General features: G+C 41.8%; 1 protein-coding gene across 1 annotated transcript in view; it reads right to left on the reverse strand.

The window, feature by feature from the left end:
- Positions 1 to 289: 289 nt before the first annotated feature.
- Positions 290 to 14131, reverse strand: part of EFHC1 (EF-hand domain containing 1) — a 60311-nt gene continuing 46469 nt past the window's right edge. Inside the window, exons 10-11 of the mRNA XM_029243062.1 lie at positions 1916 to 2126; positions 290 to 513 (exon numbers count right to left, since the gene is read on the reverse strand). Of these exons, the coding sequence (XP_029098895.1) occupies positions 442 to 513; positions 1916 to 2126 (283 nt within the window). The 3' untranslated portion in view covers positions 290 to 441. The remainder of the gene's footprint in view (positions 514 to 1915; positions 2127 to 14131) is intronic.

Raw genomic sequence — 14131 nt, forward strand, 5'->3', positions numbered from 1 at the left:
GTCCAAAAGCAGGAAAAAGCCGATGTCAAAGCAGGCCGAAGGAATCCTCTCTCATTAGGGAAAGGTCAGCCTTTTTGTTCTATTCAAGCCTTTAATGGAATGGGTGGGGCCCACCCACATTGGAGAGGGCCATCTGCTTTACTCCATCCACCAACTCAAATATTAACCTCATCCAGAAACGGCCTCACAGACACACCCAGAAATGTCCAGGCACCCCATATCTCAAGTTGACACATAAAATTAACCATCACAACACCCCTATCTCCCCTCCCTAAATAAGGCACCAACCTTAGCTCCTACAAGATCCAATTTAATTTAGACTTCAGTGGTAAAAGAACCAAAAAGGAAATATAATTTCAAGAGCTCTGTAAATGCCTCTATGAAGAGTACAGGTATACGTAGGCCCAACCTCAAAATACTGTGCTTTCTGTCCTCAGCAGGTCAGTTGGAGAAAGCACGGACGAAGTTATAGTAGTCAATCTTGTCTTCTCCGTGAGAGCACATCCTGATGAGCTGCGGGAGAGAGAAGGGGAGCCCGTGAGAGACAGATGGGCTGCCTTCAGCTCAGCTGCACAGCGCTCTTTAGTGCCTGTCCCTGCCTTTGTAAACCAGCTCAGGCTTTTTATATATCCTTGGCTGATTCTGAAATGATCCTGTAAACCGGGAAGGTAGGTCAGAGTATCCCCATCTTCACGAAATCAAAGCTCAGATGGAGTAAATGGCCTGCCCAAGGTTTCAGGTTTGACATTTGTAAGAGCACTGTCATTCCCGAGGCATTTCTGTTCTTTATTCAATTACAAGACTGTCCATCCAGTCAGCACAGAGTAAGACTTAGAATAGCAGAGGTTGCTGCTATCACAGCCTAACAGAAAAATCTAGTCATGTCACTGCTCAAACCAAGTCCCCTGAAACACCTGTGAGTGGCAGTAAACACACTGATCTGCTGTGGCTACTTTAAGGACATGTGCAAATCCATCCCGCCCCTGCTTTCCCTGTCCCACCTCCCCTGACTGCAGCTCCTCTCTCCCAGGTCAGGTCACAGATAGCACAAATGACTTAGAAATCGAAGGCTGGGTGTGCTGTCAGCCTGAGACTTGGGAAGCTAGATGGGCATTTGGCCCACTTGAACTGTTATCCTTCTACCTGCCTCCCTCACTCCTTGCTAATGTTCCCATCTGAAAAACCCTCATCTCCAACCTAGTCACACTGGCCCCAAACAGAAGGCTTCCCTAAATGACACCTAACTTCCAAACATCCCTTTTTCCTAACGTATCATTAAGAAGGACTACAGCATCACAATGTTCTTCATCAGTGAGAATGTCTCAATAACATTAGCCACCATCGTTGGCAACGGTGCGAGAAAGTTTGTCCCGACTTCTAGGGGAACCCTGGTCAAAGGGGTTTATAACGAAAAAGAGGTATGAAATGCCCTCTTCAGCTCCCTCATGGAAACTCTCGGAGGAGATCGTCCATGTCATCCCTCCACTGGCAGCTGACCACGGACCCCTACTGGCGGATGCTGCTGTCCAGGGCAGCAGTCACGCCCTCTCCCACGCCAGCCCTACTGATGGGCTAACGTAGGCTGTGAAGGTGTCAAAGGCTCCCACCATCCTGCTCAGTCCACCTTTTCAATCTGCCCTTGGCAGCCACCCTCCTTTAGCCCTGACATGGTTCACTGGCCGCTCTGTGCTGTCTGGCCCCTGCCCACTTAAAGAGATGCCCTACAGCAGCAGTTAGGAAAGGATGCCAATGCCAGAGTCGAGGGCAAATGCCATAATCAGGACCAAACAGCAGATCTGATGTGAACACCCCAAGTCTTCCCCAGTTAAAATGAAATACAAATGCAACTGCCTTTGGGAACGAGTGAGCGGTGCCCAGCCTCTGCAATCAACCCCGAACAGGAACTCCTACTCACCTCCTTAACCAAGGAATCATCAACTGGGAGGTGAAAAGAGTCACAGATTTTAAAGAACGTCTCCCTGTCCACATGTCCTGAAGCTTCCTTGTCATAAATTTGAAACATCTTGCGGATGTTGTCCCTGCACGGGCGATCTTTCCCTTGCCTCTGGATCGTGTCTATCAGGGCCTCCAGTTCCTGCACGCCTGGGTCCTCTTCCATTTGCTGGCTGTGGAGAGAGGAGATGGATGGATGTGGTATTTATTCTCGAATGGTCTTACCTCAGTGACCGAAGTTCTCACTTGGTGAAGTTGGGGGAAGCATCTGACGACAAACAGCTCTGATGCTGAGCCGATCAATAACTGAACACTTGCCTGCAGGGGCTGGCAGATGGCTGAGCTCACGGCAGGAACCCTGACTAGGCTCAGCCTCCCTTGCTGCCATCTATTAAATCCCTGCAAAGAGCCAAATCTACCACCACTACCACCCCCAAGTCTGGTGTTTGTGGGAGTCACATGATTGTCATCATCTATGTTACAGAATCTAAAAATAAATGTTTTAGAAACAGACTTAAAAGTAGTATGATGGGGACTTCCCTGGTGGCGCAGTGGTTGAGAGTCCGCCTGCCGATGCAGGGAACACGGGTTCGTGCCCCGGTCCGGGAAGATCCCACATGCTGCGGAGCGGCTGGGCCCGTGAGCCATGGCCGCTGAGCCTGCGCGTCCGGAGCCTGTGCTCCGCAACGGGAGAGGCCACAACAGTGAGAGGCCCGCGTACCGCAAAAAAAAAAAATAGTAGTATGATGAAGAAATCAAAGAGGATCAAAAGGGAAACAAAATATCTAGAAGCAAAAATGGAAATACAGTTGACCCTTGAACAAAGCAGGGTTTAGGGGCATCAACCCTTCACACAGTCAAAAATCTGCATATAACTTACGGAACCACATATTCGGAGGGCTGACTGTATCTGCAGATTCAACGCACTAAGGATTGTGTAGTAGTATAATACATATTTACTGAAAAAATGTGCATATAAGTAGATGACACAGTTCAAACCTGTGTTATTCAAGGGTCCCTTGTACTACACACCAAAATTTATGGGATGCAGCAAAAGCAGTTCTAAGAGGGAAGTTCACAGTAATAAATGCCTACATTAAGAAAAAAGAGGGAGTTCCCTGGCGGACCAGTGGTTAGGACTTGGTGCTTTCACTGCTGTGGCCTGGGTTCAATCGCTGGTGGGGGACCAAAGATCCTGCAAGCTGCATGGCGCAGGCAAAATAAATAAATAATAGAAAAAAGAAAGATCTCACATAAACAACCTAGTTTATACCTCAAGGAACTAGAAAAAGAAAAAACTAAGACTGAAGTTAGCAGAAGAAAGGAAATAATAAAGATCAGAGCAGATATAAAGAGAGACTAGAAAAAGTATAGAAAAGATCAGTGAAACTAAGAGCTGTTTTTTAAAAAAAGATAAACAAAACTGACCAACTTTTAGCTTGACCAATTTTTAAAAAAAGAGAAAAGACTTAAAGTCAGAAATGAGAGGAGACATTACAACTAATACCACAGAAATATAAAGGGTTGGAAGAGACTACCATGAACAAGTACACATCAACAGATTGGATAACCTGGAAGAAATGGATAAATTCCTGGAAACATACAACCTACCAAGCCTGAATCATGAAGAAATAGAAAATCCGAACAGACCAATAACAAGTAAGGAGATTTAATCAGTAGTCAAAAACCTCCCAACAAAGAAAAGCCCAGGACCAGACAGGAGGAGGAAACACTCCCAAATTCATACTACAAGGCCAGCATTACTTTGACATCAACACCAAACAAGGACACTACAAGAAAAGAAAATTACAGACCAATATCCCTGGTGAACACAAAAGTCCTCAACAAAACACTAGCATACTGAATTCAACAGCACATTAAAAGGATCGTACATCATGATCAAGTGGGATTTATCCTTACCATGCAAGGATGATTCAACATACACAAATCAATACACCACATTAACAGAATGAAGAATAAAAATCGTATGATCATCTCAATAAATACAGAAAAAGCATCTGACAAAATTCAACATTCTTTCATGATGAAAACTCTCAACAAGTTAGGTATAGAAAGAATGTACCTCAATGTTATAAAGGCCACACATGACAAGCCCCCAGCTAACTTCATACCCAGTAGTGAACAAGACAATGATGCCCACTCTGTAAGATCAGGAACAAGACAAAGATACCTACTCTTGCCACTTCTATTCAACACAGACCTAGCCAGAGAAATTAGGCAAGAAAAAGAAATGAAAGGCATCCAAATAGGAAAGGAGGAAGTAAAACTTTGTTTCCAGATGACATGATCTTAATACCGTATATTAGCCTTTAGAAAATGCTAAAGACTACCAAAAAACTGTTAGAAGTAATCAACAAATTCAGTATACAAAACCAACATACAAAAATTAGTTGCTTTTGAACTTCCCTGGTGGCACAGTAGTTAAGAATCCACCTGCCAGTGCAGGGGACATGGGTTCGAGCCCTGGTCCGGGAGGATCCCACATGCCGCAGAGCAACAAAGCCTGTGCGCCACAACTACTGAGCCTGTGTGCCACAACTACTGGAGCCCACGCACTTAGAGCCCATGCTCTGCAACAAGAGAAGCCACTGCAATGAGAAGCCCGTGCACCGCAACAGAGTAGCCCCCACTCGCTGCAACTAAAGCCCATGCGCAGCAACAAAGACCCAATGCAGCCCAAAATAAAATAAATAAAATTTATTTTAAAATTAGTTGCTTTTCTATATACTGACAATGAACTATCGAAAGAAAAATTAAGAAAATGATTTCATTTACAATAGCTTTTTAAAAATTACTTAGTAATAAATTTAACCAAGAAGGTGAAAGGCCTATACATTGAAAACTGTAAGACATTGATCAAAGAAACCGAAGAAGGCAAATGGAAAGATATTTTGTATTCTTGAATTGGAAGAATTAACACTGTTAAAATGTTCATACTATGCAAAGCCATCTATAGATTCAATGCAATCCCCACCAAAATTCCAATGGCATTTTTCACAGAAATAGAAAAAAAATCCTAAAATTCATATGGAACTACGAAAAACAAAATAAAAACCCAAATAGCCAAAGCAATACTGAGAAAGAAGAACAAAGCTGGAGGCATCACACTTCCTGATTTCCAACTGTATTACAAAGCTATAGTAAGCAAATCAGTATGGAACTGCTATAAAAACAGACACATAGACCAAAGGAATAGAACAGAGAGCCCAGAAATAAGCCCACACATATATGGTCAACTAATCTTTAACAAGGGTGCCAAGAATACACAATGGAGAAAGGATAGACTTCAGTAAATGGTGCTGGGAAAACTGGATATCCACATGCAAAAGAATGAAACTGGGGGCGGAGTCAAGATGGCGGTGTGGGAAGACACAGAGTTTCTGTCTCCCCACAACTAGGGTGCCTGCTGGACGCTGGTGGGGGACCTTGATGCCCAAGGAGACAGGAAGAACCCCCAAGCGAACTGGTAGGACATCAGGGGACTGAGTGGGGAGGAGAAGTGGAGGCCAGACAGGACCAGAGCCCCTGAGAGGCGGCTGAGGAGGGGGGAGGGGTTCGCACACCTGGAGGCACCCTCAGGGGCTCAGATTGGTGGGGAGGGCACCCAGCATTTCCCCTGCCCAATGGGCCAGGGAAGTCTGCCCAACTCTCAGGCCAGGTCCTACGCCCTCAGAGGACCCCTGCAGGCCAAGGTGGCCCTGGGGGTGTAAGGGGAGAACAGGAGAGGCAGGTGGGAGAGACCCTCCAGGACCAGTGGGTGTCTGCCCCACCCACTCGAGCCCAGGAAGCCTACTGGGCTCCCAGGTGGGGTCCCCTGTCCTCTGAGACTGGAGGCAGGAGGGACGCCTGGGCCCCCTCTGTTGAGCCTAAGCCCCACCCCCAACAGCCTCCAGGACCTTTTCCAGCCCTGTGGGTCCTAAGCATAGGCCCTGCCCACCACCCAAACCCCACTCCTGTTTAGGCCCTGCCCTCCACAGCAAAGGCCTTTTCCACCTTTTTTTAAAAAAAATTTTATCCTCCTCTTTTTTACTATTGTGGTTCTGTTTTATCTTCTGGTTGTTGTTTCATCTATATTTTTATTTTTATATTCTTTCTAACATATCTGTTAGTTTCCTAGTCTAATTATATTTTTTACTTTGTTATTGTTCCCCTTTCTTTTGTTGCCGCCCCGCACGGCTTGTGGGATCTTGGATCACAAGCCGGGGTTCAGGCCGAAGCTCCTGTGGTGGGAGCTCTGAGTCTGAACCACTGGACTAACAGAGAGTCTCAGACCCCAGGGAATACTTATCGGAGTGAGGTCTCCTGGAGGTCCTCATCTTGGCACCAAGACCCAGCTCTACCCAACAGCCTACAAACTCCAGTGTTGGAAGCCGCAGGCCAAACAACCAGTAAGACAGGAACACAATCCCACACATTAAAAAAAAAAAAAAAAAAATGAGATGACAAAAAAATATGTCACAGATGAAGGAGCAAGGTAAAAACCTACAAGACCAAACAAATAAAGAGGAAATAGGCAATCTACCTGAAAAAGAATTCAGAGTAATGATAGTAAATGTGATCCAGAGTCTCAGAAATATAATGGAGGAACGGATTGAGAAAATACAAGAAATGTTTAACAAAGATCTAGAAGAACTAAAGAAGAAACAGAGATGAACAACACAATAACTGAAATGAAAAATATACTAGAAGGAATCAATAACAGAATAACTGAGGCAGAAGAACGAATAAGTGAGCTGGAAGACAAAATGGTGGAAATAACTGCTGAGGAGCAGAATAAACAAAAAAGAATGAAAAGAATTGAAGACAATGTCAGAGACCTCTGGGACAACACTAAACGCACCAACATTCAAATTATAGGGGTCCCAGAAGAGGAGGAGAAAAAGAAAGTATCTGAGAAAATATTTGAAGAGATTATAGTTGAAAACTTCCCTAACATGGGAAAGGAAATAGTCACCCAAATCCAGGAAGCACAGAGAGCCCCATGCAGGATAAACTCTAGGAGACGCACACCAAGACACATATTAATCAAACTAACCAAAATTAATTTCAAAGAAAAAACTAAAAGCGGCAAGGGAAAAACAAAAAATAACATACAAAGGAATCCCCATAAGGTTATCAGCTGATTTTTCAGCAGAAACTCTGCAGGCCAGAAGGGAGTGGCAGGATATACTTAAAGTGATGAAAGAGAAAAACCTACAACCAAGATTACTCTACCCAGCAAGGATCTCATTCAGATTCGATGGAAAAATCAAAAGCTTTTCAGACAAGCAAAAGCTAAGAGAATTCAGCACTATCAAATCAGCTTTACAACAAATGCTAAAGAAACTTCTCTAGGCAGGAAACACAAGAGAAGAAAAAGACCCACAAAAACAAACCAAAAACAGTTGAGAAAACAGTAACAGGAACATACATATTGATAATAACCCTGAATGTAAATGGATTAAATGCCCCAACCAAAAGACACAGACTGGCTGAATGGATACAAAAACAGGCCCATATATATGCTGTCTACAAGAGACCCACTTCAGACCTAAGGACACATACAGACTGAAAGTGAAGGGATGGAAAAAGATACTCCATGCAAATGGAAATCAAAAGAAAGCTGGAGTAGCAATACTCGTATCAGATAAAATAGACTTTAAAATAAAGACTGTTACAAAAGATAAGGAAGGACAGTACATAATGATCAAGGGATCAATCCAAGTAGAAGATATAGCAATTGTAAATGTTTATGCACCCAACATAGGAACACCCCAATACCTAAGGCAAATGCTAACAACCATGAAAGGGGAAATCGACAGTAACACAATAATAGTAGGGGACTTTAACACCCCACTCACACCAAAGGACAGATCAAACAGAAAATAAATAAGGAAACACAACCTTTAAATGACACAACAGACCAGATAGGTTTAATTGATATTTATAAGAACATTCTGCCTGAAAGTAGCAGAATACACTTTCTTTTCAAGTGCACATGGAAGATTCTCCAGGATAGATCACATCTTGGGTCACAAATCAAGCCTCAGAAAATTTAAGAAAACTGAAATCATATCAAGCATCTTTTCTGACCACAACGCTATGAGACTGGGACTCAATTACAGGAAAAAAACTGTAAAAACACAAATACATGGAAGCTAAACAGTGCGCTACTAAATAACCAAGAGATCACTGAAGAAATCAAAGAAGAAATAAAAAAATACACAGAAACAAATGACAATGAAAACACGACAACCCACAACCTATATAGGACGCAGCAAAAGCAGTTCTAAGAGGGAAGTTTATAGCAATTCAATCTCACCTCAAGAAACAAGAAAAATCTCAAATAAACAATCTAACCCTACACCTGAAGCAACTACAGAAAGAAGAACAAAGAAAACCCAAAGTCAGTAGAAGGAAAGAAATCATAAAGATCAGAGCAGAAATAAAAGAAATAGAAACAAAGAAAACAATAGCAAAGATCAATAAAACTAAAAGCTGGTTCTTTGAGAAGATAAAATTGATAAACCCTTAGCCAGACTCATCAAGAAAAAAAGAGAGAGGACACAAATCAATAAAATTAGAAATGAAAAAGGAGAAATCACAACTGACACTGCAGAAATACAAAGGATTATAAGAGACTACTACAAACAACTATATGCCAATAAAATGGACAACCACGAAGAAATGGACAAATTCTTGGAAAGGTACAATTTTCCAAGACTGAACCAGGAAGAATTAGAAAGTATAAACAGACCTATCACAAGTAATTAAATTGAAACTGTAATTAAAAATCATCCAACAAACAAAAGTCCAGGACCAGATGGCTTCACAGGCGAATTCTATCAAACATTTAGAGAAGAGCTAACACTGATCCTTCTCAAACTCTTCCAAAAACTTGCAGAGGGAGGAACACTCCCAAATTCATTCTACAAAGCCACCATCACCCTGATACCAAAACCAGAAAAAGATATCACAAAAAAAGAATACTACAGACCAATATCACTGATGAAGACAGATGTAAAAATCCTGAACAAAATACTAGCTAACAGAATCCAACAACATATTAAAAGGATCATACACCATGATCAAGTGGGATTTATCCCAGGGATGCAAGGATTCTTCAGTATACGTAAGTCAATCAATGTGATACGCCATATTAACAAATTAAGGAATAAAAACCATATGATCATCTCAATAGATGCAGAAAAAGCTTTTGACAAAATTCAACACCATTTATGATAAAAACTCTCCAGAAAATGGGCATAGAGGGAACCTACCTCAACATAATAAAGGCCATATATGACAAACCCACAGCAAACATCATACTCAATGATGAAAAACTGAAAGCATTTCCACTAAGATCAGGAACAAGACAAGGATGTCCACTCTCGCCACTATTATTCAACATAGTTTTGGAAGCCCTAGCCATGGCAATCAGACGAGAAAAAGAAAGAAAAGGAATACAAATTGGAAAAGAAGAAGTAAAATTGTCACTGTTTGCAGATGACATGATACATAGAAAATCCTATACCACCAGAAAACTACTAGAACTAATCAATGAATTTGGTAAGGTTGCAGGATACAAAATTAATGCACAGAAATCTCTGGCATTCCTATACACTAACAATGAAAAATCAGAAAGAGAAATTGAGGAGACAATCCCATTTACCACTACAACAAAAAGAACAAAATACCTAGGAATAAACCTACATAAAGAGGTGAAAGACTTGTACTCAGAAAACGATAAAACACTAATGAAAGAAATCAAAGATGACAGAAACAGATGGAGAAATATACTATGTTCTTGGATTGGAAGAATCAATATTGCAAAAATGACTATACTACCCAAAGCAATCTACAGATTCTATGCAGTCCCTATCAAACTAACAACGGCATTCTTCACAGAATTAGAACAAAAAATTTTACTATTCGTATGGAGACACAAAAGATCCCGAATAGCCAAAGCGATCTTGAGAAAGAAAAATGGAGCTGGAGGAATCAGGCTCCCTGACTTCTGACTATACTACAAAGCTACAGTAATCAAGACAGTATGGTACTGGCACAAAAACAGAAACATAGATCAATGGTACGGGACAGAAAGCCCGGAGACAGACCCACGCACATATGGTCACCTAATTTACGACAAAGGAGGCAAGAACGTACAATGGAGAAAAGACAGCCTCTTCAATAAGTGGTGCTGGGAAAACTGGACAGCTACATGTAAAAGAATGAAATTAGAACACTCCCTAACACCATACACAAAAATAAACTCAAAATGGATTAAAGACCTAAATGTAAGATCAGACACTATAAAACTTAGAGGAAAACATAGGAAAAACACTCTGACATAAACCACAGCAAGATCTTTTTTGACCCACCTCCTAGAGTAATGAAAATAGAAACAAAAATAAACAAATGGGACCTAATGAAACTTAAAAGCTTTTGCACAGCAAAGGAAAACATAAGGCAAAAAGACAACCCTCAGAATGGGATAAAATATTTGCAAATGAAACAATGGACAAAGGATTAATCTCTAAAATATACAAACAGCTCATGGAGCTCAATATCAAAAAAACCAAATAATCCAATTAAAAAATGGGTGGAAGACCTAAATAGACATTTCACCAAAGAAGATATACAGATGGCCAAGAGGCACATGAAAAGATGCTCAACATCACTAATTATTAGAGAAATGCAAACCAAAACTACAATGAGGTATCACCTCACACTGGTCAGAATCGCCATTATCAAAAAATCTAGAACAATAAATGCCAGAGGGGATGTGGTGAAAACGGAACCCTCCTGCACTGTTGGTGGGAATGTAAATTGATACAACCACTATGGAGAACAGTACAGAGGTTTCTTAAAAAACTAAAGTAGAACTACCATATGACCCAGCAATCCCACTACTGGGCATATGCCCTGAGAAAACCATAATTCAAAAAGAGACGTACGGGGCTTCCCTGGTGGCGCAGTGGTTGAGAGTCTGCCTGCCGATGCAGGGGACACAGGTTCGTGCCCCGGTCCAGGAAGATCCCACATGCCACGGAGCGGCTGGGCCGTGAGCCATGGCCGCTGAGCCTGCGCGTCCGGAGCCTGTGTTCTGCAACGGGAGAGGCCACAACAGGGAGAGGCCCGCATACCGCAAAAAAAAAAAGAGAGACGTATGTACCACAATGTTCATTGAAGCACTGTTTACAATAGCCAGGATATGGAAGCAACCTAAATGTCCATCGACAGATGAATGGATAAAGAAGATGTGGCACATATATACAATGGAATATTACTCAGCCATAAAAAGAAACGAAACTGAGTTATCTGTAGTGAGGTGGATGGACCTAGAGTCTGTCATACAGAGTGAAGTAAGTCAGAAAGAGTAAAACAAATACTGTATACTAACGCATACATATGCAATCTAAAAAAAAGTGGTACTGATGAACCTAGTGGCAGGGCAGGAATAAAGACGCAGACATAGAGAATGGACTTGAGGACATGGCGGGGGGCGGGGACAGAGGGGGAAGCTGGGGCAAAGTGAGAGTAACATCAACATGTAACAGTTAGCTAGTGGGAAGCAGCAGCATAGCACAGGGAGATCAGCTTGGTGCTTTGTGACGACCTAGAGGGGTGGGATAGAGGCTCAAGAGGGAGGGGATATGGGGATATATGTATGCACATGGCTGATTAACTTTGTTGTACAACAGAAACTAACACCGTATTGTGAAGCAATTATACTCCAATAAAGATCTATTTAAAAAAAAAAAGAAACTGCATCCCTATTTTATACAATTCAAAAAAATTAACTCAAAATGCATTGAAGACCTAAACATAAGACCCGAAACTGTAAAACTCCTAGAAGAAAACATAGGAAAAAAGGTCCTTGACACTACTCTTGGCAATGATTTTTTGGATATGACACCAAAAGCACAGGCAACAAAAAACAAAAATAAACAAGTAGGACTACATCAAACTAAAAAGCTTCTGCATGGAAAAGGAAATAATCGATAAAACAAAATAATCAACAGAGTGGGAGAAAATATTTGCAAACTGTCTTCGTCCATTCAGGCTGCTATAACAAAAAACTAGAGACTGGGTCGCTTATAAACAACAGAAATGTATTTATCACAGTTCTGGAGGCTAGAAGTCCAAGCTCATGGCGCCACAGATTCCATGTGGTGGCTAGTGAGGGCTCTCTTCCTGATTCATGGCCAGTGCTTTCTCATTGTGTCCTTGAAAGGTGGAAGGGGGCTAGTCAGCTTCTGAGGCCTTCTTTATAAAGCCATTAATTACCTCCCAAAGGCTCCACCTCTTAATAGCATCACATCAGGACATCAAAATGAATTCTGGGGGGACACAAACATTCAAACCATAGCACAAACCATATATCTGATAAGGCATTAAGATCTGAAATATATAAGGAATTCACATGTATCAACAGCAAAAAACCCAAACAATTCGATTAAAAAATGGGCAGAACTAAAGAGACATTTTTCCGAAGAGGACATACAAATGGACAATAGGTACAAGAAAAGATGCTCAGCATCGCTAATCATCAGGGAAATGGAAATCAAAACCACAGTGAGGTATCACCTCACAACTCTTAGGATAGCAATTCCCAACAGTGGTGGGAATTGGTGTAGCCACTATGGAAAACAGTAAAGAGGTTCCTCAAACAATTAAAAATAGAGCTACCATATGCTCCAACAATCCCACTTCTGGGTGTGTATATATATATATGAAGGAAACAAAATTAGTATCCCAAAGAGACATCTGCACTCTCATGTTCTTTGTAGCATGATTCACAATAGCCAAGATATGGAAACAACCAAACTGTTCCTTAAGAGATGAACAGATTTAAAAAAGAAGTCCTGCCACTTGCAACAACATAAATGAACCTGAAGGACATTATGACTAGTGATTTTAGACATATTAAAAAATGCTGAACTCATAAAAACAGAGAGTGGAAGGGTGGTTGCCAGGGGCTGGAGAGTAGGGGGGAAAAGGAGATGTTGGTCAAAGGGTACACTCAGTTACAAGGTGAATAAGTTCTGGGGACCTAAGGCACAGCACTGTGACCATATAGTTCTGTATACCTGAAATTTGCTAAGAGAGTAGATTTTAAGCATTCCCGCCACTCACCCACAAGAATAAATGGTAACTATGTGAGATGGTGGATGTGTTAACTGACTTGACTGTGATAATCACTTCACAGTGTATATGTATATCAAATCATCACATTGTACGCTTTAAATATATATGGTTTTGTCAATTATACCTCAATAAAATTGGCAGAGGAGAAGTAGTATGATGAATTTGGAGCCAAGTTCCGGGATGACTCGTCTGGTCACTGTGTGCAATGGATTAAGGAAGAGAGTGGAGGTGGGCAGATGAGTCAGGAGGCACTGTGGGTGCCTCAGCAAACACTGGTGGGTACCTGCCCAATATTCACCCTCTCCTTCTTCCTAACTGAGCCCTCACTTTGTCTGGAGCAGCAATCAGGAGTGGCCGAGTGATACAGCCCAGACAATGAGATGTAAGGAGAAGTTGCTAGGTGGTGCTTCTGGATAAGCCCTTTAAAAACAGGAAAGACATGACAAGATTGGCTTTTCAGTCTCTTACCCCTTTGTCCTTCCCCTCTTCCTGCCTGGAATATAGATGCAGTCCTGGAAATGGAACATTCACTTGTAACCACAGAGAGGAAAGCATGAGGACAAAAGCTACTTGCTCAGAATATCTGAGGCGAGAGAGAAGTCAGGTCTCTACTGGGCTGGGAAAGCTCTGGACCACTGACCTCCAGACATTGTGTTCCATAAGAAAACATAAAACTCCACTGGGTTAAGCTAATATAAATTTGTTTCTGTTGTTACTGCTGCTGTTAAGTTCACATAAATGCAATTCCAAACTGATTGAGTGCTTTAAATTAGGAAATGGTGGTGAGAATGAAAAGAAGTCAGAGGCAAGAGATATTGTAGAATAAAATAAAAGAACTTAGCAGCATATTGAGTATGGTGCAGAATAGAAGACGAGGTTTCAAATCAAGGTAAATGGAGCCCTGAGGTGAGAAAGAGGGGAGCTGACATTCACTGCTTGCCTCCTGTGTGCCAGACACCAGGCTGGTGCTTTACACACATTATCACAACTCACTGTCATCACCACTTGATGAGACAGATGAACAGAA

This window comes from Monodon monoceros, unplaced genomic scaffold, assembly GCF_005190385.1.
Source record: "Monodon monoceros isolate NGI ecotype Baffin Bay Population unplaced genomic scaffold, NGI_Narwhal_1 Super_Scaffold_3, whole genome shotgun sequence".
In the NCBI taxonomy this organism is placed as follows: Eukaryota; Metazoa; Chordata; class Mammalia; order Artiodactyla; family Monodontidae; genus Monodon; species Monodon monoceros.